Source organism: Giraffa tippelskirchi, chromosome 7 (genome assembly GCF_054371585.1).
Source record: "Giraffa tippelskirchi isolate mGirTip1 chromosome 7, T2T-mGirTip1v1.2.pri, whole genome shotgun sequence".
In the NCBI taxonomy this organism is placed as follows: Eukaryota; Metazoa; Chordata; class Mammalia; order Artiodactyla; family Giraffidae; genus Giraffa; species Giraffa tippelskirchi.
Window position 1 is genome coordinate 142,652,463 of NC_137281.1, and position 25,241 is coordinate 142,677,703.

Sequence of the window (25,241 nt, forward strand, 5' to 3'; positions counted from 1 at the left end):
CATTTTCAACCGTCATCAGCTGTACCTAATTCCTTCCGGCCTTAAATGAGTAGCTCAGATATGAGCCTCTTGTTCCTTAGGTCTTTCATAAATACCGTGAGACGTCAGCTAGGATGCTAACCAGGTTCTAAGGACAGGGTTATCAGGGGGTGAAAGATCCGCTTTCTGGAGTGTGAGGAACGTGCCAGGTTCGGGTACCAGGAGCGCACTGGGGTCTGCCACAGCCGGGACTCGCGGTCCCCGGAACCTCGGCAGCCGCGGCCCCCGGCCCGGGCCCGCGACTGCGCGCGCGCTTCCCCCGGGCGCCGGCAGGAGGCGCCCCGGCGGCCGAGGCGCTGCGCGCACCCGCGGGGACCAGCCCAAGGGGCGGAGGGACAGGAGAGGAGGAGCTGGAAGGGGGCGCGGCTTGCTCCCGGTCCCTCCCGGGCGCCGGGCCTCCTTCTCCGCCGGGCCCAGGGCTGGCGGCCGGCGGGGGTCGCGGCGGCGGCGGCGGCGGCGCTGGCTGGCCGCCGTCGGCGGGGGCCTAGCTCCGGCTCCGGGTGTGAGGAGACAAGATGGCGGCGGCGCTGTGGAGGCCGGTCTCCTCCTCTTCTCCGCTCTCCTCCGCCCCGCCGCTCGCCGCCTCCTCCTCGGTCTCCTCCTCCTCGTTCGCTGCCTCCTCCTCCTCCTGCTGCTGCAGCAGCCCTAGCGACCGCCGAAGCGCCGGCCGGCTCTCGCGGAGCTCCGGAGGAGGATAGACGGGGCAGCTGCGGGCTCCGGCGACCCGGAGGCAGAGCTGGGGCCGGGGCGGGGACGGCGGCGGGGACGGCGGCGGCGGCGGCGGCGCCGGGTGGGGATGGGGTCGCAGACGCTGCAGATCCTCCGGCAGGGGGTGTGGGCCGCGCTCAGCGGGGGCTGGTACTACGACCCGCACCAGGCCACCTTCGTGAACGCGCTGCACCTCTACCTGTGGCTCTTTCTTCTCGGCCTGCCCTTCACCCTCTACATGGTGAGTGTGTGGGGGCGGGGAGGAGGGTGGCTCCTTCCCCTTCTGGCGGGCCGGGTTTCCCGAGTCCGGCGGGCGGTCGCGCCTCCCTGGCTCCGGGCCGGGTGTGTGTGTGTGCGCGCTTGTGTGTGCGTGCGCCCTCTTCCCCTCTCCGGCGCGCGCACCCCCACCATTCGCGCCTCCAAGGGCCCCCCTCCCCCGCTCCACACGCTCCCCACGCTCCCCTCCCTGGAGGGCTTCCCCCTATTCCAGCGAGCACAGGAAAAGCGGATCGGCAGCGGCCCCCACCTCCCGCCCCCGGGCGCCCAACTCGTTTACTGGGAAATAGTAGCTTCCTAGGCCCCCTTCTTCGAGGTTGGGGTGGGCTGGGAGGGGGTCCTGATCCTGCCTTCTCCAGCCCTTCCACCCCGCAGGTAAAGCCCGCAAGTGGGGCTCGCGCCTCCGCGTACGGTGGTGGGCGCCCAGCCTTCTGCTCCGGAGGGCCGCTGCGTTCATCCCGGGGCGCGCGCGTGTGCATATTTGCTCTCCACGCCTCGGGCGCCGGACACCTCCCCTCCCCGCCCGGGGCACTCCCTTCCCCTCGAGGCGTTCTCGCCCCTCGTCTCCGAGGAGGACCCTCGCTCCAGCTCATCCGCGTGCGGAGCCTTCGGAGCGCGGGGTGGGGGGAGGAATGTGTGCCGCTCCGTGTGGAATGCATCTGTGGGGCGCCCGGGCTCCTCTCAACTCGCTTCGACGTGGTGGTTGAAAATCTGGCTCTCACCCTTCCTGCCTCGCAGAATCCCGTTTTTGCTTACCATTGGTTCTTTTCTGTTCAGCTCCGTGGTCAGTGGTGGTTATTTCCAGGCCAGCTTTCGGGGGAGGGAGCGGGGGAGATACGGGGACTCTGGCTGGCATTTCAGCAGATTTGTTTGGGTTGGTTCAAGGCCTTGTACTGATAGGAAAAGGAAAGCGCTGCCTGTTGCTGAATTCAGAATTAGTCTCTCCGAACGATCTAGGTTTTGTAAGCTATATTTTGGCCGAAAGTTTTCTTAAAACAAACAGTAGGTTGGGGTGGGGCATTAGGGAGACGAAAGGGGAAAAGAGGTGACACCTGAGCTTCAGTTAAAATCTTTAAGTAATCAGAAGAGAGGGAAGACTGGTAACTTTTTATTTTAGGAGAGTATCTTTGAAAATATTTCTGCCAAGTTTGTGATTCTTCATGAATCTGTAGTCAGGGTGCTGGATTAGAATATCTGGGAGTATGATTACACCGAGTGTTAAAGGTGAGGATACCCAGTTCTTTCATAAGTGAAGCTTGGTCACCGTAGTTGGCAGAAAAAGTGGAGGAAGATGAGCTAGATTATTCTCAAGCGATTTTTAATTGAATTGGGAGGGAGGGAAAAGCCGTTTTAAGAAAAAATGCTGAGTTACTGATGGCTTATTTTTTGAAGGGACGTGTTCAGTCTTGTCACTTTCAGAAAATTTATCACAAAGTGTTATAATTTTCAATTAATTCTGGCCCGGAGTGTTAGTTCTATTTGCACTTCTCTATCTTCCAGGAATATGACATCATTAATGAACAGGTTAATTACTTTGGGTGTAAGAATCCTCAGGGTGTCACAGAGCTTTTCCTGCAGTTTTCTTTTATCTCCAGGAGAATTGTTCTCCAGATGTAAGGATTAGTTGCTGTGTTCCAGTGTAGGATTTCCATGTTATCATGGGACCTGTGTCAGTGCCCAAGACTCTGTGTAATTAACAAGCATTACTAAAGGAAATTTAGAACAAGTGTAAAGCGATGCATTGAGTTTACTGTTTCATTTTGGAAGTTTATTCGGTTAAATTTAATTCACAAATAAATATCTGAATGTCTGATGTGTGCTAGACAATTTGCTGGGTTCTGGGAAAATAAAATTGCTTTTCTGACTTTCTTGTTTAAGTTAATAGCAACTCTACTCTTGCTGAACTTTTAAGATGCTTTCCTTGATTATTCTCTTCATTTCTCTTCACATTCAGTTCATCAACCAATCTTGTGGGTTCTCTCTTTAAAACCTAACTAGAATCCAGCTAATCTTCGTCACCACCCCCTGATGAGAGTCACTGCTTCCATTCTTTAGTCTCTGTTCTTTATAGAGATGTCCGAATGATCCCTTAAAACACAGGTCAGTTCTTGGCATTCTGCTCTCAGAGCCACCCCTTCCGTATGTTTCCCCTGCCCCCACTTCATTTGCCTTCTGACAGTTTTATTCGCACAATAACTATGTCCCTGCCTCAGGGACTTTGCAGTAGCTCTTCTCCCTCTGTCTGGATGAATCCTCTCCTCCAGATATCTGTGTGACTTATGTGCTGCATTTATTTCAGGTTTTAGGTATACGTGAGGATTTCCTTGATAACCTATGTAAATAGGAACTTCCCAGCTCCTACTATACTTTCTAGCCCTTCTACCCTCCTTTATTTAAGAGCACTTATTACTAATTGGTTATGTGTTTATTAATTACCCTTTAGAATGTAAGCTCTAAGAGGTAAGAGACTTTTGTTCATTGCTGTATTGTCAAGACCTAGATCAGTGCCAAGCACATGATAAGTACTCAAATATTAGTGAATGATTACAAGTTAACAAAACACAGCTTTTGCCTTTGAGGAACTTCAGGTCTAGCTTGGGGATAATGAACAACTACAGACATTAGCACTGTTGTGAAAAGGTTAGTACAGATGGCCCTGAGCTTTTTGATTGATCGTTGTCTAGGGGCAGTTGGCAAAGAAGATTGGTAAACTTTTTAGGAAGCATTCTAGTACTATAGTATTGAGGTAGATAGTTTGACGTATACATTAGAACCAAAATCCAGCATTCCATGTTAAAATCTCAGGCAGTTATAGATTATTTGTATGCTCTTCTAATAGTAATTATAAGTGATAATGACTAGTAAGTATGTGTATAGGTTCTTTATCCCAAACCCTGTTTTACTGATGAGGACACCTGAGATTTAGCCTTAGTGACTGGTTCCAGCGGACTTTTGAAGCCATTTTGCAGGCAGCTGTCCCCTGCTCCCCTTTTGTTTTTAGAGATCTCTTTGAAGAGATTTATACTGAATTAGAAAGCGTCTTAATGGCTTTTTGTATAAGAGTCACTTTTTTTTTTTAAATGAGTAGTCTTTGTGGATATTTTGAAAGGTGGATTTTGTAGTTTCTGCAATTATAAAATTTTTAAGTAGTGAAAATCAAGAAGTAACTTTTCCTTATTTTCATTGTCCTTCTGTTTGCCTTAAGGCACTCACCCCATTTTATCTTGTTATAATTATGTGTGTACATGATATGTCACAGATGGTGAGCTTTGTGGGTGTGAGCTTTGTGGCATTTTCATGTGATAGAAAGCAGACTGGAGTTGGTGTTATCTTGATTTTTGAGTCTTGGCTTTGTTATTGATTAGGTGGCCTTTAGACCAGACTCTCCACCTTTTTGAACTTTGATTTACTCACTTGTGAGATATTTCATGGGTATTTTGTAAGACAGTATTTACGAAAAAGAAGAAATTATTCACTTTCAGTCATTTGAAAGAGCTAGTTAGAAAAAATCATTCGAAAAAGCTAATTAGAAGAATATTTCCTCTATAATGTATGACTAGAGATTAGACAGTAAGTCAAACCATTATCTTCACATGTTGTTGCTCAATGTAATGTTTTCTTTTATAAAGAGTTATATTCTTAGGTAACGAACCATAACAATAAAATCTCTTTACATAAGTGGTTCTCAGGCTCTACTTGATATCAGAATCACTTTGTTCGGTTTTTCAACTGTGTCCAACTCTGCGACCCCATGGACTGTAGCACACCAGGATTCCCTGTCTTTCACTATGTCTCGGAGTTTACTCAAACTCAGGTCCACTGAGTCAGTGTCCTGTGGTGCCATCCAACTATCTCATCCTGTGTCGCCCCCGTCTCCTGCCCTCAATCTTTCCCAGCATCAGGGTCTTTTCCAGTGAGTTTGCTCTTCGCATCAGGTGGCCAAAGGATTGGAGCTTCAGCATCAGTCCTTCCAGTGAATATTCAGGGTTGATTTCCTTCAGGATTGACTGGTTTGATCTCCTTGCTGACCACGGGATTCTCAAGAGTGGAAACAGTGACAGGTTTTACTTTCTTGGGCTCCAAAATCATTGTGGATGGTGATTGCAGCATCACCTGAACAAGTCAAAAATGTGCACCTTCTGATGTAGGTAATCTGGAGTGTGACCTATTTATTGTATTTTGTAAACACTCTGGGTCAGTATAGAGAACTTGATCAATATGACTGATTCCCAGCCCCTGACTTATATCTAGCTTCTTACCCAACATAATTTGGCCATCTCACAGGGATGTCTAAAACCTTTCTAGATTCCCTATTAACCCCCCCCCCACCAAAAAACACATTTGTTTTCTTTTTGTCCTCTTAGTGACACCATCTTGTATCTAGTAGTTTGTACCATCCCCCTCTTTCTTGCTTTATGAGCAAATCTTACCAATTCTACTGACAGAGCATCTCAGGCCTTCCTTTGCACTTCCTAGTTCATGCTGTTTTTTGTCTGCCCTACTACCTTGGCTTCTTTTCATGACCTTTTACAACTCTCCAAAGAGTAAGAGGTGACAATCTGTGTCATTCCCCTTTTATATAATATCCTTCAATTTTTTTTGTTGTTGCACTTAAACTCCATTATCTTTACCAAGGCCTCACCAAAGCCAGTTCCGCCTTTTGTCTGCAGTTTGTGAAGTTTTCCACTGTGTTGTGGTCACACTGGCCACCTTTCTGTTACTTCAGCCTACTGAGGCTGCTCCTCCAGTGGGGCCTTTGCAAATGCTGTGTGTTCTGAAGGGATACATTTCCCTCCAGCTCTCGCAAGGCTGCCTGCTGCTGGGGCTTTATGGCTGGTCTTAAAAGTCACCTCAGAGGCCTAACCTGGTACGAATAAACAGCTTCTGTTTTCCATCATTCCTTCCTGTAGCTTTCTTCTGCAGTGCTCATCAGAAACATGTTTATGTCTTCGCTTGCTTGTTTGCTGTCTCTAACGTTCTCTCCTACCCACTGCCTTGAAAGTCCCTTGAGGACAGAGGCTGTGTCTGACTTATTTGGCAGTGTATCTCCAGTGCCTTCTCTTGTGTTTGGCTTATATTAGGTTCTGAATAAATATTATATTATATTATTATATTATATATTATATTATTATATGTGTGAACCTTCTTTAGACTTAACACCCTCCCTGACCGAGTAGCTGGATGCGGAGTGTACTGTGGTAGACTGTGTTATATGGTAGAGTTACATCTTACTGGGGGTTAGGTTCAATATCAGTATTCATAACGAAAATAAAATAGAGAATTATTCAAAACATCAAATACAGAATGACTTGAAAAACCCTTAAATCACTAAAAATGCAGCATATATTTTTTTGTGTATAAACTTTGTGCCATTATACATACATATACAAATATACACACTGTATATACAGTAATATATACTGTATTAAACTTATGGAGAGATTATATTCAGAAACGAACTCCTTCATATAAAATATATGAAGGCTTCAACTTTTTCTTCTTGGTTATCTGATTGTTATTTTGTCTCCATAGCTTATCTTTATCGTGTACTAAATAATAAATTCCTTATTAATAAGTAATTCTCTTAGGCTGTCAAGTCATTCTTTCCTAAAGATTTAAAAATATTTTAAAGATCAATGTAAACAAGATTTAGTTATGATGACTAAAACTGACGTTTTTATATTTTATATTTCTTAATATGTTTTCCTTGAATTAGGAAAGTTATCATATATTAGCAATTAAACATGATTATTAGTATTAGAGTATTATTAGATTATTAGTATCTGTATCCTTTCAGTTCAGTTCAGTAGTTCAGTTCAGTTGCTCAGTCGTGTCCGACTCTTTGCGACCCCATGGACCGCAGCACACCAGGCCTCCCTGTCCATCACCAACTCCTGGAGTTTACCTAAACTCTAGGAAAAGTTTAATGACTAGTGGATGATCTGTTTTGACCTATATTATCTCTGTTATATACCCTAAATAAATTAAGGGGTACATTGTCCAAAGATGGTTTACAAATTGAAGTTTTCAAGAAAGCATTCATTTTATCAACTTGTAGAAAAACTTATGAATTTATCAAAGCAGTTGATCCCTGGAATGTATTAGTGTCTTTTGTTAATGTCTTTTTGCCATTTGAGAAGTTATTCCGAGTTGTAAAATGATTTGGCAATTAGAAAACTAGGAAAGTTTCCATTTTTTTTCAAGCCTTTGAATACACAGATTTAAGCAGGTAGCTTGCTTTCTGTAGCTGACTTTACTTTCAGTAAGTTTTTCCAACTTTCTTTTTTTTAAGAATTTTGAGACATATAGAAAAATCAAAAGAATTGTATCTACCACTTGGATTCTACTATTTTTAAAAATCCCATTTCTGCCTCTGAATTCCTCTACCTGTCAAGACCCCCCCCCACACACTTTTTAAGGGGGATACATGTGAAGTAAGTTACAGACATTGGTACAGATCACCCCCAAACACTTCAGCACTCATACCATTAGATGGAGTTCTAAAGGTGAACCATTGGATGAGTTTTGGTAAATGACTTTGTGTAGTGCAAGCCCGTCACGTTGAAGAACACTAGCATCGCCCCAGAAAGTTCCCGCTTACCCTTTCCGGTCAGCTCTGTCACCCCTGTTCTGATTTTTTTTCTTTCATAAGTGAGTTTGGACTGCATATAAATGAAGTCATGTAGCATATGCTTGTGTACGTCTTCTCACTCAGCATAGTGTTGAAGAGAGTCATCCAGGTTGTGTGTTATCAGTAGCTTGTTGCTTTATTGCTGAGCAGTATTCCTTTGTGTGAATACGCTCTAGTCTGTTCATCTTTATCCGCTTTCCTGGCTATGAGGAGGGCCTCTTTCCAGTTTTTGGCTATTTTATAAAGGGTGGCACTCCAGCATGAGAGTTAGTTTTATCAGAACTGAAAGAAGTTGGAAAACTTTATTAAATATCAAGAATGCTTTCTCTTCCCAAGTAAGACCCAAGTTTTAATTTAAAATAGCTTAGTGATAATTGCATATTTCAGCCTTCATTTCACTTTTGTTGTTGTTTAATTCCCAGGTCATATCCTACTCTTTGAGACCCCATGGACTGCAGCACACCAGGCTTCCCTGTCCTTCACTATCTCCTGGAGTTTGCTCAAACTCATGACCATTGAGTCTGGGATGCCGTCCAACCGTTTCACTTTTAGTAGTCTTTAATGCTGTACTTTTACTTGCTCAGTATTTACATTTTTGTTTTGTCAGTGCAATAGAACCTTTTTGTTCAGATGTAAATATATATGTATGGCAATCAGAAATTAAAAGTAAAAAGAAAATAACCATCTGTAATCCCTTTCAGATAGGCTGTTATAGTAACCAAATGTATTTGGAATATATAAATATATATTATGCTTCCTCCTTATTACAAAAATGGGCTCATAAAATTTGTAGTTTTGAAGCCTTCTATTTTCACTTGACTATAAATTGTGAATGTTTTCCTGTGGGGGGGGGAAGCAGTTTTAATCACTCTGTAGTAAGCTATAGCATGGATGTGTTACAGTGTGTTTGACAGTTTTCCCATTGCTGATTATGCAGGTTGTAGTTTTTAGCTATTTAGAAAACACTAGGGTAAATATTCTTAGAGGTAAATCTTTAAACTAGTCTTTTGTATAAATCCTTAGAAGTGGACTTATTATAGTATATGCATATTTTTCTTTGATAAATAATTCACTTTTATTGAATGACTGTAATGAAAAAAAAAAATGGATGAGAGAGTGAAATAATAGTGTTAGATCACTGAGAAGGCAAAATCGATTTGTGGTCCAGGGAGCACACGTCGTAAAGGATCATCCTCAGGAGAAGGAAAGGACGAATGCTGACAGAAGAAGGGGTCAGCAGTTGGTGGTAATTAGTTGAGGTAGATCTTGTGTGGTTTATATAACCTCTTAAAGTACAGAGTGTTTTCTGTTGAGAGTGAGCAAAGGGTGAGGAGCATATTCGAGGTTTGAGGAGGATCTCCAGAAGATGAAATGCTGTCCTTATTTTCATGGAGGGAAAAATTTGTAGCAGAGATGGTAGAATTACTGGTCAGTTTTGAGGGTTCCTTTGAGGTTGGAGAACATGCGTTCAGAGTTGTTTGAAGAGGAATGCTCAAGAAAGAAATTGCGAGTAATCTTTACTTGACGTTATCAGCGTTATAGAGGACAATCCAAGCCACAGAGTAGAAGATCTGGGGAGAAAATACAATTCATCAAAAGAAAGGGGTTTGGTTAGAGCTCCAAAGCCCAAGAGCAGTTAAAAATCAGCCAAGGAAACAAGAAGGTGGAAGGAAAATGAAGAGAGGAACCTATAGCAGAAGCCAAGGAAAAAAATTTTGAAAAGAAGAAAATGGTCAAAAATGCCGAATTGCTCTCCTGACAGGTAGTACTAATTTAATTTTCATCAACAGTATTGAAAGTACTTGTCTTCCCACCTCTACTCAACATTTTGCAAAAAAAGTGTTATTGTTGTAAATTTATTTTTCAGTGGAATGTTGAATAAACCATTTAAGTAATTTTCTGGTTTTGGTAATAGGCAGCATTTCTTATAAAGTACTTTTTAATCCAAAAAAAATTTTTTTTTAGTCCAAACTAAAGATGTTTACTGCACTAATGTATGTCACAGAACAGTTTTTATTTGATTTTTCCTATTCTCTGTACTCAGATAATTTCCACAATAGGTAATTGTTAAACAAGCAGAAATGTTTCGAGAGGAAGTTGATTACTTCTTTCTGTTACTTTATCTGAGTTAAATCAAATGGTTTTTCTGTATCTCTGTGCATACCTGAGGAGGCAGAGAATTATTTTGTAGGTGAGCTAGGACTCCTGGGTTAACAGGATAGTCACAGTAGGATAGCATAGAGTGATGGTATGAAAAAGGGCAGATTACAGCAAATATTCTGTAGATTTTACTATACTGTTAACCTCTTTAGCGGATGAATTGCAGGTGAATTTTACCAAACCACATTGGAATAGTTACTGCTTCTGATTCCTCTGCTTGTCACCCTAAAAATTGATTAAATGCTTTCTTTGCTGGAATGATAAAACAGTTTATTCTTTCTTTGCTTCCTTTATCTTCAGAACCTTATGAGTTGCATGTTTTATAACTTGTACCGTGGGTGCTAGTCTCTGTTGCTTAATGTTATGGTAAGAAAGAAAAGAAAACTTAGGGGAAAGCAAGCCATTTCCTTTTGAGGTTTTAAGGGGAAAAGAAGTCCTATTTGTAGAGCTTAGTACAAACCAGATGGAGCCCTGAGTGCCAGCTGCCCTGAGAATAGGCAGGAATATTAGTCACAAATTGGAGAAGCTTGAATTGTGTATCTGGCTGTTTTCTTAATTCTCACTCTTTGGATGTTGTCTAGACATAAACTAAACAGATTCAAGCACCGTAGTTATCGTCTTGAAAACTTTGTATTTTGAAATAGTTTTAGGTTTACAGAAAAGTTGCAAAAACAGTATAGAGAGTGATTATATACCCTTTGCCCAGCTTCCTCTAATGCTAAAATTGTATATAACCATGGTGCGCTTGTCAAAATGGAGAAATTATCATTGGTACGTGTAGTACTATTAATGAATCATGGACATTATTTGGATTTCACCAGTTTTTCCATTAACATCCCTTTTCTGTTTCAGGATCCAGCCTAGGATTCTATGTTGTATTTAGTATCATCATCTTTAATATGGCTTTCTTTCTTTCTGTTTTCTCTTACCATGCCAGGTTCTATTCTTTGAGGAATTTTACAGTTTATAACAATCAAATTGTCTTAAAAGAAAAATTAGTAAAAGTTTTTATGTCTGTGCTAGGTACATTTTAGATGGACAAAAGAGTATTTTGAATGATTTTTAAATCATGCTTGACCGTTGACCTATGTGAGGCTATTTTTAATTGAAATATTTTACATATGGTATGAAATAATTCTAAAGATGAAGATTTTAGACCTCATTCACACAAAATGGACACCAGTGTCTTAGCTCCTCTTTTAATGCTGTTTCTCTAATTTATAAATTAGAGGCAGTGGGACAGATGCACAACTATGTTACACAGTCGATTGTGAGTAATCCTCCATGTGTCATAAAGTGTTTGGAAATTGGAAGGAGGATGCATCATTTCCTAGAAGGCTTTATGCAGAGGATTCATACATTCACAGCCTTAACTGTGTGCTGGGCCCTGTGTTAGGCCTTATGGTGGGGGACCTTTATGAAGTTTGCTATTTCTGATGAAACACCATTTCCCATGGTCTTGCCACCAGGCAAGTGAATCTTCGCTCTGTGGAAAGGATTTGTTAGTGAAAGAATACCTGTTCCTGGGTGTAACGGTTTGCTCTGCTGTCAAGTATTTTACTGTAATATATCCAGCATATTAAGGCTTTCTTAAGCTTTGTGTAATCATTCAAAGTTATAGTTCCTAGAATTTAGAAAACTTAACATGATATCTAATATGGGTAGTGTTTTGTTGCAAATTTACTTCTCGTTGTTGCTTTGCCTTTGATTTGGTAATCTTACACAACTACTGACAAGTGTTCATGGCATCGTTTTTCTTCACATCATAATGCAGTGTCAGTGTTACTCAGACTTTCATGGTGGATCTATCTTGGCTTTCTTTCTTGTTAACGAATATCTGTAGGTAAACTACTGAAAGTCAAAGTAACTAAAATCACAGACGTGCACCACATAGCTCTTCACACTGTTGTAGGCATTGGCAGGTGGCTTTTAGTTAATCATAACTTGATATATTTTTGCTGACTAGTTGGGTGAGAATTAGAATTCCCTATGGGAAGATTTTAAGCTACCTGCCCTCCACCCCTCTGCTCATTCTGAGTACCTGCTCATCTCTTTTCCTTCTCTAACAAAATGCATGTCATAACACAGGAGTGGGGCTGCTGTTGAGATACTCCTGAGTCAGCCTTCTTTGTTTTGTTTTTAAAGGAAGTTACTCAGCAGCTTTAGAAGATTATTAGGAATTCTTTTTATTTTCGTGACTAATGTTTGTCATGACACTCCACTTGAGAATTGCTGGCCTGCCCTATGACTCAGGCTTCTACACAAGGGATAATATAGAGCTGCCTTTACTTTTCTTCTTTAAAAAAAAAAAGCCCACCATCTGATAATTGGGAATTAATTTACCTGCATTCTTATTTTGCTTTACTCCAATAAATCACTGTCTAGGGGAATTTCCAGATACATGTATTTTGGAAAGCCACTCTCCCTAGATGTAGCAACAGAAAAAGCCTGTAGATGATTGCTAGTGAACATCTCATGCTAACAGTCACTACCTGGGAGGTTTTAGTCTATTATTCGTGACTGTCTTAAAATACCTTATTGATTCCTGCTTAGGTTGCTGGTTTAAGTCATCTCCTCTTTTCCAGCAGTGAATAAATTACTGAATAATTTTGATTCTGGCTGAAATAGAGGCTTTTATGGTACTGATAATAGTAACACTTATATGGTGCTTTTTACCCATTATAATCCTTGAGCGTTTCACCCTCCAGTTAAAAAACCATTAGGTTTTTATCATGAAAATAATATTAGTTATAGAAATTGTTCCAGATGGTACTCAAGTTTATAAAGTCCAAAATAAAAGTACATTTAGTCCAATGTAAGGGTTCAAAGTAACAGCAAACGATGCTGTGGCAATACTGTGGTACACATTTGTATATTTAAGGTTTTAGTTGTGGAAGTTTTATAGCATAAGTTTCTAGAAAAATTGCTGGGTCAAAGTATGTACATTTAAAATTAAACTAGATGTCAGATTATACCTCAGAAAATGTTATACCAGTTTATATTCTCACTAGTGTATGTGAAAGGACTTACTGCTCTTTGTTTTCACTAACATTATTAGTCTTTTTTGATGTTTTGATTTTGTAAAATGGCATCTTGTTTTAATTTGCATTTCCTTATTAATAGGTTCTTTGAATATCTTTTTATAGGTTTAGTAGACATTTATATCTCTTTTCTTTTAGCTATCTGTTGTGTCCTTTATCCTTTTTTGTAAGTCATGTTCTTTTTTTTTTTGTCAAATAATCCTTTATTATTTTAGTCATGTTCTTTCTAAGTGGTTCTGAGAGCCCTTTGTATATATAGAAATTAGCTCTTTATTATGTATTAAAAATTTCCCCTAATACGTCTTTTAACTGTATGATTGAGTTTTTGAGCATATAAATTTAACGTTTTTAGTCGTCACATTTGCAACTTTTCTTTCTTTTTTTTTTTTCAACTTTTGTTCATGTGATAAAGACCTTCCCTGTTAACAATTTGTAAAAAAAAAAAAAATTCATGTTTTTGTCTGCTGCTGCTGCTGCTAAGTCGCTTCAGTCGTGTCCAACTCTATGCGACCCCATAGACGGCAGCCTACCAGGCTCCCCTGTCCCTGGGATTCTCCAGGCAAGAACACTGAAGTGGGTTGCCATTTCCTCTCCAATTCATGAAAGTGAAAAGTGAAAGTGAAGTCTCTCAGTCAAGTCCGACTGTTCGCGACCCCGTGGACTGCAGCCTACCAGGCTCCTCCGTCTATGGGCTTTTGCAGGCAAGAGTACTGGAATGGGTTGCCATTGCCATCTCTGATGTTTTTGTCTAATAATTTTTAAATTTAAAAATAAATTTGCCTGGTTAAAAAAGAAACTCTAAAAGATGGTGCAAAATCACCCTTTTGTATCTGCCGCCATCTTCCCAGTTTTCACCTGCACTGCCTCCCGTAAGAAACCACTGTGAATAGTTTCTTATGAATCCCATTACAGCGTATAGATTCAAATTCAAATGTCTGTCTCCCTCTCCTATCACTCCATTCTATATATTGCTTCCCCCCCCAATAGATCTTAAACATCTGTGCATCAGTACCAAAAGGGCTTTTCAGTGTTTTATTTAAATTAACATACAGCATTATATTAATTTCATGTGTGCAGCATAATGTTTGAATATTTGTGAATATGTTGTGGAGTGATCACAATAAGGCTGGTTAACATCTTTTACTATACATAGTTAGAAATTTTTTTTTCTAGTGATAACATTTAAGATTTACTCTCTTAGGAACTTTCAAATGTGTGATAACAGTAATATTAACTGTAATCACCTGTCATTATATCCTTATGACATTTTATAGCTGGAAAATTGTACCTTTTGACCCCTTTCAGCCATTTCAGCCACCCTCTACCCCCACCTCAAGCAACCATCAAATCTATTCACTATATCTGTGATCTGTTTTTGTTTCGCTTTGTTTTTAGACCACATATGATATTGTACAGTATTTGTCTTTCTCTTTCTGATTTATTGTATTTAGCATAATGCCTTTAAGGTCTATCCATGTTGTTGCAGATGACAAGATTTCCTTCTTTTTTAAGGCTGACTAGTATTCTGTTGTATGTATATACATACACACATCACATTTTCTTTATCCATTCATCCACTGATGGACGTTTAGGTTGCTTTCACGTCTTGGGTGTTATAAATAATGCTGCAGTGAACATGGAAATGCATGTGTCTTTGAGTTAATATTTTTGTTTTCTTCAGGTAAATACACAGAGGTGGAATTACTGGATCATATGGTGGTTCTGTTTTTAATTTTTGGAGGCACCTCTGTACTGTTTTCCATAGTGACTGTAACAGTTTATGTTCTCTTCAGCAGTGCTCAAGGGTTCCCTTTTCTCCACATCCTTGTTAACACTTGCTATTTATTGTCTTTTTGATAATAGCCATTTCTGAAAGTGTGAGGTGATATCTCATTGTAGTTTTGATTTACATTTCCTTGATGATTAGTGATATTGAGCACCTTATATTGAGTATGAAAATGTACTTGTTGGCCATCTAGATGTCTTTGAAAAAGTGTCTTTTCACACTCATTTTTACATTGAAATTTTTTTTTTTTGCTGTTGTATGAGTTCCTTGTATATTTTGAATATTAATTCCTTATCAGACATGATTTGTAAATATTTTCTTTTTGTTGATGATTTCCTTTGCTGTGCAGAAGTTTTAGTTCGATGTAATCCCACTTCTTTTTTTGGATTTTGTTGCCTTTGTTTTCCATATCAAACACAAAATATCACTAAGATCTATGCCAAGGAGCTTACCTTTGTTTTTTTCCTAAGAGTTTTATGGTTTCAGGTCTTATGTGCGAGTCTTTAATCCATCATGAGTTAATTTTTTTGTGTGGTGTAAGGTAGCGGTCCAGTTTCATTCTTCTCCATGTGGTTGTCCAGTTTCCCAACACCATTTATTGAAGAGACTGTTCTTTCCTCATTGTCTATTCTTGGCTCCTTTGTTGTAAAATTAATTGGCCATAAAAGTGTGGGCTTATTTTGGAACTCTGTTCTGTTCCATTGATTAATGTGTCTGTTTTTATGCCAATACCATACTGTTTTGATTACTTTAGCTTTGTAATATACTTTGGAAGCAAGTTTTGCGTGCATAGTGATACCTCCAGCTTTGTTTGTCTTTCTTAAGATTGCTTTGGCTATTTGGAGTCCTTTGTGATTCCAGATAAATTTTAGGATTGTTCTATTTCTTGAAAAATGCCATTGGAATTTTGTTAGGGATTGCTTTGATTCTTTAGGTTGCTTTAGGTAGTATGAACATTTTAATAATATTAGTTCTTTAATCCATAAGCATGGACTGTCTTCCCACTTATTTGTGTCATCCTCATTTCTGTTATCAAGTCAGCGTCTTGTAGTTTTCAGTGTACAGGTCTTTCTTTCCCCTTGTTGAATTTATTCTTACGTATTTTATTCTGTTGATGCAGTTGTAAATAGGACTGCTCTTGCTAGTAGTTCTAATAGTATGTTGAAAAAAGTGGTGAGAGTGGGCATCCTTCTCTTGATCTTAGTGGAAAAGCTTTCAACTTTTGATGATGATGTTAACTGTGGGCTTATCATATGTGATCGTTATTATGTTGAGGTACATTCCCTCTATACCCCCTTTGTTGAATTTTTTGTCATAAATGAGTGTTTTGTCAAGTGCTGTTTTTGCATCTGTTCAGATGATTATATGATTTTTTACCCTTCATTTTGAAAACGTGGTGTAACATGTTGATTGATCTGCAGATGCTGAAACATCCTTACATTTCTATAATAAATTCCACTCATGGTGTATCATCCTTTTAATGTCTTACTGGATTTGGTTTGCTAATATTTTGTTGAGGATTTTTGCATCTGTGTTCATCACAGTTATTTGCCTATAATTTTCTGTCTTTGTGGTGTCTGGTGTTGGTATCAGGTTAATGCTGGACTTCCCAGGTGGCGCTAGTGGTCAAGAAGCCACCTGCCAATGCAGGAAATGTAAGAGATGCAGGTTCAATCCCTGGGTCAGGAAGATCCCTTGCAGGAGGGCACGGCAGCCCACTCTAGTATTCTTGCCTGGAGAATCCCATGGACGTAGGAGCCTGGCAGGCCTTAGTGTCGCAAAGAATTGGACACGACTGAAGCGACTTTCAGTGCACAATGCTGGCCTCATAAAGTGAGTTTGGAAGTATTCCTTCATCTTGTGTGTTTTGGAAGAGTTTGAGAAGGATTGGTATTAATTTTTTAAATGTTTGGTAGAATTCACCAGGGAAGCTGTCTGGTCTTGAACTTTTGTTGGATTCAGTTGTTTTTTGTTTTAGTTGCGTAGTATTCTATCACATGGGTATATTATTTATCATGTTCCCTCCTAATAGATATTTGTTTATAGCCTTTTGCTAGCACAGACCATGCTGCAGTAAATAATTTGCACAGATGTAATCTTACAAGTGTCTAGATACAATGTTAAGATAAATCCCTAGATATGAGATTGGTTGGTCAAAGGGATAAATGCTTTTGTCTTTTCAAAGATAGTACTAAGTTGCCCTCCAGGGGGGTAGTTATCACTTTACATGCCTGCAGGCAGTGTATTAAAATGCCTGTTTGTGCTCCTGTGTGCCACAGCCTCACAGAGTTTTGGGATTTTCATAGGTAAAAAGTCGTATCCTAGAGTAGTTTTAATTGACATTTCTCCCATTTTGGGATTGATCAGCTTTTCATAAGCTTAGGGGTCATTTTTTTTTCCTATTTTTCTGTAATAGTTTCATGTACTTTATTTTCTAGTAGATTATTTGTTATTGATATCTAAATATATTTTATATAGTAAGAATTATATATTTGTAATCTGATTGTAAACATCTAATAGTTCAGCCTGCTTGGAATTTATTTTGCTCTAAGTTATATGGAATGTCTAAAAAATTTTTTTAGACAGTTGTCTCAATCAACCTAATTTATTAAACACTCCTATCTCTTTCTTAGTGATTTAATGCCTTATTTTTCATAATCTTAAGTATCCATTGGAGTATCTGCATTTTCTGTTATATCAGTATATTCTTACATGAATGCCAGACTTTTTTTTATAATTCTAGTTTAATAAATTTTTCTTTCTTAGCAATTATTTCTTTTTATTGTTATTTCTGTGGCCATTCTTGCATGTTTATTCCTCCATTTTGTTCCATTTCCTAGGGATGTTATTGAATTTTTTTATTGAAAGGTGTTGAATTTTGGATTTCTTTAGGGAGGAAGGTTTAAAATATTTTATAATATTGGGTTAAGGTGAACTCTTCATTTCTTTTTTGTCCCTCAGTAGATTTTTTTTTTAAAGAAGTTTTCTTTTATGTTAACCTCGCACACAAAAGACTGTATATAGTCAAAGCTATGGTTTTTCCAGTAGTCATGTATGGATGTGAGAGTTGGACGATAAAGAAGGCTGCTGCTACTGCTACTGCTAAGTCGCTTCAGTCGTGTCCGACTCTATGCGACCCCATAGACGGCAGCCCACCAGGCTCCGCCGTCCCTAGGATTCTCCAGGCAAGAATACTGGAGTGGGTTGCCATTTCCTTCTCCACTGCATGAAAGGGAAAAGTGAAAGTGAAGTCACTCAGTCGTGTCCGACTCTTAGCGACCCCATGGACTGTAGACTATCAGGCTCCCCCGTCCGTGGGATTTTCCAAGCAAGAGTACTGGAGTGGGGTGCCATTGCCTTCTCCGAAAGAAGGCTGAGCTCCGAAGAATTGATGCTTTTGAACTGTGGTGTTGGAGAAGACTCTTGAGAGTCCCTTGGACTGCAAGGAGATCCAACCAGTCCGTCCTAAAGGAAATCAATCCTGAATATTCGTTGGAAGGACTGATGCTGAAGCTCCAATACTATGGCCACCTGATGGAACCATTTCTTTTGCTATATTTCTAACTGATAATTACTTGTATGTAAGAAAAATCATGTGTGTTTTTTTTAAAAGTCTTATTTTAGAATAGTTCTAGATGCATAGAAAATTTGCAGAGAAAGCGCAGAGAGATCCTCTATATTCTGTACCCAGTTTCTCCTGTTGTTAACAGCTTAGCTTACTATGGTGCGTTTACCACAACCAATAAATCAATGTTAATACATCATTGCTAACTTATAATCGCTACTTTGTTCAGATTTCTTTTTTGTCTCATGTCCTTTTTTCTGTTCCAGGATTCTATACAAACCTGTTGATTTCAATTTATCTTAGAATTATAAACCATAGAATTAGGTTATTCTTTCTAATAATTTTTCCATTTATTTTAAAAAGGATTTTCAGATACGCAGTTACATTTGTAAGTAACAATTTTAACTTCTTCCCAGTATTTATACTTTTTTCTCTTGTGTAATTTCTTGGTATGACACTCCACATATCTATATAAAATAGTGCTGAAAATATGGACAGCCTTGCCTTATTCCCATCTTTAATGAGAATTTTAGTGTTTTACCATTGAGCATGCTAAGTTTTTGTTTGGAATATAGATTCTTTTTTCTTTACTGTGTTATGGCAATATTTCTCCATTTTCCAGCGACTTCTGGTGGTTCAGTATCAGACTAATATTCACCTCTGTGTATTCTGAGGTCTCACAAGTTTTAACTACCTCATCTTTTTTTTTTTTTTGCAGTTCATATTTGGTTCCTCTGAACCTTTTTCACTAAGAGGTCTTTTTGTTTGCTTATCTTAGTTTTGTCACTACATTGTTGTTGTTCAGTTGCTCAGTCGTGTCTGACTCTTTGCCACTCCATGGACTGCAGCATGCTAGACCTTCCTGGCCTTCACCATCTCCTGGAGTTTGCTCAGACTCATGTCCGTTGAGTTGGTGATGCTGTCCAACCATCTTGTCCTCTGTTGTCCCCTTCTTGTCCTGCCTTCAATCTTTCCCAGCATCTGGGTCTTTTCCAATGAGTCGGCTCTTTGCATTAGGTGGCCAGAGTATTAGAGTTTCAGCTTCAGCATCAGTCCTTCTAATGAATATTCAAGGTTGATATCCTTTAGGATTGACTGGTTTGATCTCCTTGCCTTTCAAGGGACTCTCAAGAGTCTTCTCCAACACCACAGTTTGAAAGCATCAATTCTTCAGTGCTCAGTATTTTTTATGGTCCAACTCTCAATCCATACACGATTACTAGAAAAGCCGTAACTTTGACTATATGGACCTTTGTCACTACATTGTTCAAATATTATTAACAACATCAAATAGTTGTGCTATTATATGCCCATGCACTATCTCCTTTCAAGTTTTCTCACTTAATACTTACTGTAGCTCTGTGAAATGAAGATACTGTTACTATCCCTATTTTTCTAGTGAGGAGACAAAGGCTCCTAGAAGTTAAACCACTGTTCACGGTTATACAGATTGCCTCTGTTGTTTCTTCCCTTTGGCTTCAAGATGACCATCATGGTCACTTTCCACCGTGCTCTTCCACAGTCATGCAAGATGCTTTTCTGATTAATCCGTGTATGGAAGCCTTGTGATTGACTGGGGTGAATTAAGTGTCCCCAGATCTTTTTCAGTATTTATTCTGAGTCTAGAACTCTCAGAGCTGCCCTTGAAATCACCATCTAATTATATCTTTAATCTTGGCTCCCTTTCTCAACTAGCATATTATGTGAATACAGTGGAATCCCATTATAAATCTCATGCAATTTAGTTATGGTTCTCAGTGAGATAATTTGTCTCACTCATCATTTTGGAGGGAAGGCTAGGTTAGCCAGGTTCTGTAGCATGTAGAGGCATACTTCATTTTGTTGTGGCTTCCCTTTATTATGCTTCATAGGTACTGTATTTTTTTCACATGTTGAAGGCTTGTGGCAACCCGTTCAGCAAGTCCATTGGCACCATTTTTCCAACCGTGTTGTTTTCTTGTGTCCCTGTATCATGTTTTGGTAATTCACACATTATTTCAAAATTTTCATTATTACTAAATTTTTTATTATGATCAGTGATATTTGATGTTACTTTTTTAAGAAGATTATGACTTGCTGAAGTCTTAGATTATGGTTAGCATTTTTTAGCAATAAAGTATTTTTAAATTAAGGTATGTGCATTTTTTTAGACATAATACTGTTTCACACTTAATAGACTACAGTATAGTGTGTATATATATAGGAAACCAAAAAATTTGTGTGACTTACTTCACTGTGCTGTTCACTTTATTGTAGTGGTCTGGAACTAAACCTGCAATACCTACAAGGTATCCCTGTATGATAAATGGATTTTATTAAAATTTAATATCCTTTCAGTTATTGGTCTTATGCGGGCCTTTTTCCCTGCTGTGTTTATTTAAAATACTCTTTTGTTTTTGCCACTGCTGCTGCTATTATTACATGTGCTTCTTCACTCCAGCTATAGAGATGCAGCATTTGCTGTCTGTTTAAATCCTGCCCATTCCAGTTTTTTTGAACAAAATCTGAAATTGTTGTCCTCATGAATATGTAAATAGCAGCAAGAGAAGCAATTGTTTCAAGGGCTGGAACTTTTTTGGAAACTTTAACCGAAGTTTGGCATTGCAGTTTCTAGTGGGTAGAGGCCAGGGTTGGTGCTAAATATGCTATCTTGAATAGGACAGCCCCTAACAACGTAAGATTATCTGGCTCCAAGTGTCAACAGTGCTGAGGCTGAGAAACTTTGCTCTGGAGCATTCATTCTCTCTCTCTTTTAAAGTTTGTCTCTGCTGGATCTTAGTTTCTGCCTGTGGGCTCTTGTGCCATGCGGGATCTAGTTCCCTGACCAAGGATCGAACCCTGGCCCCCTGCATTGGGAGTGCAGTCTTAGCCAATGGCACCACTGCCAGGGAAGTCCTAAGAGTATTCATTCTCAATAGGTATGTTGTTGTCCTCAGGCGGGCAAAAATTATTTCTTAGGATGGGGGGTAGTGGTGAAATATTTTTATGTGCAAAGTACAGATGTGCATGTAGTATGTATAGATACCAGCACACTGTTCCTGTGGTGGTAAACTTTTATGATGGAGTCAGTATTTAGAAAATCTACGCTTCTGTGTGCGTCTCCTCTACACTTACAGCACTTCTAACACCAGATGTCTGGGGGTTTTTCCCCACCAAGGAATTCTCTGAGACACTCTTTGACAGTTTAATTCAATTCTGATGCGTTTACGTAGAGATAGCATCAGATCCCACAGGTTGAGTTTTTCATCCCACAGAACTGCTCCTCTTCCCCACAATTAAAATGCCAGTCCAAAGTGCAGGCTGTTTCTTGTGCTTCTGACCAATTGACTATAAATCATTGGTTCCCGTGACCCCATCCTGAGGTTTGATTGAGTTGCTAGAGAGGCTCACAGAACTCAGGAAAACAGTTTACTTACTGTCTACCAGTTTGTTGTAAAAGGCTATAATAAAGATAGAGAACATGCAGGTGGAACGAATTCATAGAGCAGGGTATATATGTGGGAAAGAGTTCCCAGCTTTTTGTACCCTCTCTGGGTGTGCCGCCCTCCAACACCTCTCTCTATTCACCAACCTGGAAACTCTCAGAACTTCATACTATTGAGGTTTTATGGAGATTGCCTCACACAGGCCTGATCAGTTATTAACTCCATTTCCAGCCCTTTTCAAACTGTACGGAGCTTGAAGAATGAGGATGAAAATCCCAAGCTTCTAATCATGGCTTGATCTTTCTGGTGACCAGCCCCCATTCAGGAGCCTACACAGAGTCACCTCATTAGAAAAAAGGCCTTCCTATCACCCAGGAAATTCCAAGGGATTTACATGTCGGGAATGAGAGTAAACACAAGATATTAGAATGAAAGATGCTCTTTGTGCTCTTATCACTTAGGCAGTTGCAAGTGTTTAGGAGGTCTGTGCCAGGAACCAGGGACAGAAACCAATATATGTATTTTTTATTATTTCACAGGGAACACTTAGGGGGAAAATGTCTAAAACGACTCCTTAGGATGGCAGCAATGAAAAAAAAAGTTAACACTGCCTTGGAAGGAGACTGTCTACTTGTAGTGGTTAAAAACGCAGGTTCTCAACCACTGAAGTTAGACTAGATGTGAATCCTGTTTTTGCCAATTTACTAGCTACAGACAATGACTTCATAAACCTTTAAGCTGTCCTATTTGTAAGATGTAGATAGTGATAGTACTTTCTTCAAAGAATTGTTGTGAGACAGATACTTTGCCATTTAAAGCACATAGCACTTGGTAAAAGCATAGTCATTCTCCTAAGATGCTCCAGGAGAGAGAAAGGATCTTATTTATTGCAGTGTAGCTGGGGCTTACATCGGTATTCAATAAATATATGTTGAATGAATGAGTAAAACTCTTATTCCTTGAGCTGAGTGTGTCATTTACCATCATGGAAACTGAGGAAGTGGCAGCAGTAAGATAAACTGTACTTCCCTTCATTCTTTTCTTTCTGTTGGGCAGCTTTTGTATTTACCTCATGTAAACTATTCGTGTGTGATACATTGCCTATTTGAGCATTTACTTTTAAAGTAGAAATGGATTATGTAGCATGGAATACCATCATTCTGTTTCAAGCCAGTTGAGTGAGTTCAGGGCAAGAATGATAGATGCATTCTGTTAATACTCTTAAGAGAGCTAGTATACTTTTTTTTTAAATTTATTTTTGGCTGTGTTGAGTCTTCCTTGCTATGTGGACGGGCTTTCTCTCCTTGCAGCGAGTGGAGGCTACTCTTGAGTTGCTGTGTGTGGGACTTTAGTAGTTGCAGTGCATGGGCTCTGTAGTTGTGACTCATGGGCTTAGTTGCCCCGTGACAAGTGAGATCTTCCCAGACCAGGGATCAAACCTGTGGCCCTACGTTGCAAGGTGATTCTTAACCACTGGGCCACTAGGGAAATTTGCTAGTATACTTTTAATTCATAAATCTTAACTGACTTTCATTCTTGTGTTAGGATCTCAACTTGCAATTTATTCCATTCTATTTTTAGTGAAACATGAAAGAATATGCAATCAAATAATAATGCTTGATAACCTATTTTTTGTGTATTCATATTTTATTTAAAAATATTTATTTTTATTGATCCTTGTAATTTTCCTTTGGCTTAATGCTTTTGTTATTGAATTAAATCTTTTGATTTTTAAGCCTTAAATCTGAACTATTGTTATTTGTGCTTATATTTTACCCTACTTTTATAGGAATATGGCTATTAAGTGCACAAAGAATTCCATTAGTTTTCATATATTTGCCTCTAAGATAATCTCACTGAATATACCCTGAACTGTTGTTTTTTTGAGGTATAGTAAAAAAGTAATAACCTAGCTTCTATTCTTTAGAATCACAAAGTCATGTGACAGATTTCTTATTTTCACTTACTATAAATTCTGAAAAATTATTTCAATAGAATGTATCAGAGACAGAATAAAGAAATAGGTTAAGCAGTTTAAGTTGGACTTTATGAGATAGCTTCTGGTCCTCATATTTACCATATGATTAATTGTTTTATTAGTTTACTCAGGGATTTACTTAGACTGATTAAACTGTTAAAAGAATGATTCATACAACAAAATGTCAAGTTAATCAATTGACAAAAGGAGATATGAATCAAGATGATTCTTAGTATAGGATACCCCATTCTTTTTCCAGGATGGTTAGGTTTACTCAGAAAAACATATGTAAATCAAAACATTGATACCTTTCCAAAAACAGACACACAGATCAATAGAACAAGAGAGAGAGCCCAGAAATAAGTCCTTGCATTTATGGTCGATTAATCTACGACAAACGAGTCAACACTATATGAGGGAGAAAAGGCAGTCTCTTCCAAGTGGTACTCAGAAAATTGGACAGCTAAAGTTCAAAATGGATTAAAGACCTAAATGTAAGACTGGATACTATAAAAGTCCTAGAGGAAAAATATTGGCAGACACTCTTTGACATAAATTGCAGCAGTATTTTTTTGGATCTGTCTTCCTAAAGTAAAGGAAATACAAGCAAAAATAAACAAATGGGACCTAATTAAAATTGTTTGCACAGCGAGGAAAACCACCATCACAACAAAAAGACAGCCTACTGAATGGGAGAAAATATTTGCAAGTGATATGACTGGTAAGAGATTAATATCCAACATATATAATCAGTTCATACAGCTCAGGGCAAAATAAACCCAAAAAACCAGTGTAATTAAAAAATGGGCAGAAGAACTGAATAGACATTTTTCCAGAGAGGAAATGCAGATGGCCAATAGGCACATGAAAAGTTGCTCAACATTGCTAATCTTCAGGGAAATGCAGATCGAAGCCACAATGAAATACCACCTCATACCTGTCAAGACGACTGTCCTCAGAAAGAAGACATATAACAAATACTGGTTAGAATGTGGAGAAAAGGAAACTCTAGTGCATTGTTGGTGGCAGTGTAAATTGGTGCAGCCATGGTGGAAAACAGTATGGAAGTTTCTCAAAAACACTAAAACCAGAACTGCTGTATGACCCAGTAGTTCCTCTTCTGGATGTATTTCTTAAAAAAAAAAAAAAGAAAACACTGATTTGAAAATATGCATCCCAATGTTGATAGCATTATTTATAATAGCCAAGATATGGAAGCAACCTAAGAATCCAACAGATGAATGGATAAAGAAGCTGTGATGTATATATATACAATGAAATACTACCTAGCCATAAAAAAGAATGAAATTTTGCCTTTTGCAGCAATATGAATGGACTTGGAGGGCATTATACTAAGTAAAATAAGTCAGAGAAAGAGAAGTACTATATGGTATCACTTACATGTAGGATCTAAGAAATACAACAGACTAGTGAATGTAACAAAGAAGCAGACTCACAGATAATAGAAAATAAACTATTGGTTACCAGTAGGGGTAGGGGGGCAATATAAAGGTAGGGGAGTGAGAGGTACAATCTGTTGGGTGTAAGATAGCTCAAGGATATATTGTACAACATAGGGAATATGGCCAATATTTTGTAATAACTGTAAATGAAAAATAACCTTTAAAAATT

At 39.1% G+C, this 25,241-nt stretch overlaps 1 protein-coding gene across 8 annotated transcripts in view; it reads left to right on the forward strand.

Moving 5' to 3' along the window:
• Positions 1–448: 448 nt before the first annotated feature.
• Positions 449–25,241, forward strand: part of PCNX1 (pecanex 1) — a 175,377-nt gene continuing 150,584 nt past the window's right edge. For all 8 annotated transcript variants that reach the window (XM_081508889.1, XM_081508892.1, XM_081508893.1 and 5 more), the window contains exon 1: positions 449–988. In XM_081508889.1, the coding sequence (XP_081365015.1) occupies positions 836–988 (153 nt within the window). In that variant the 5' untranslated portion in view covers positions 449–835. The remainder of the gene's footprint in view (positions 989–25,241) is intronic.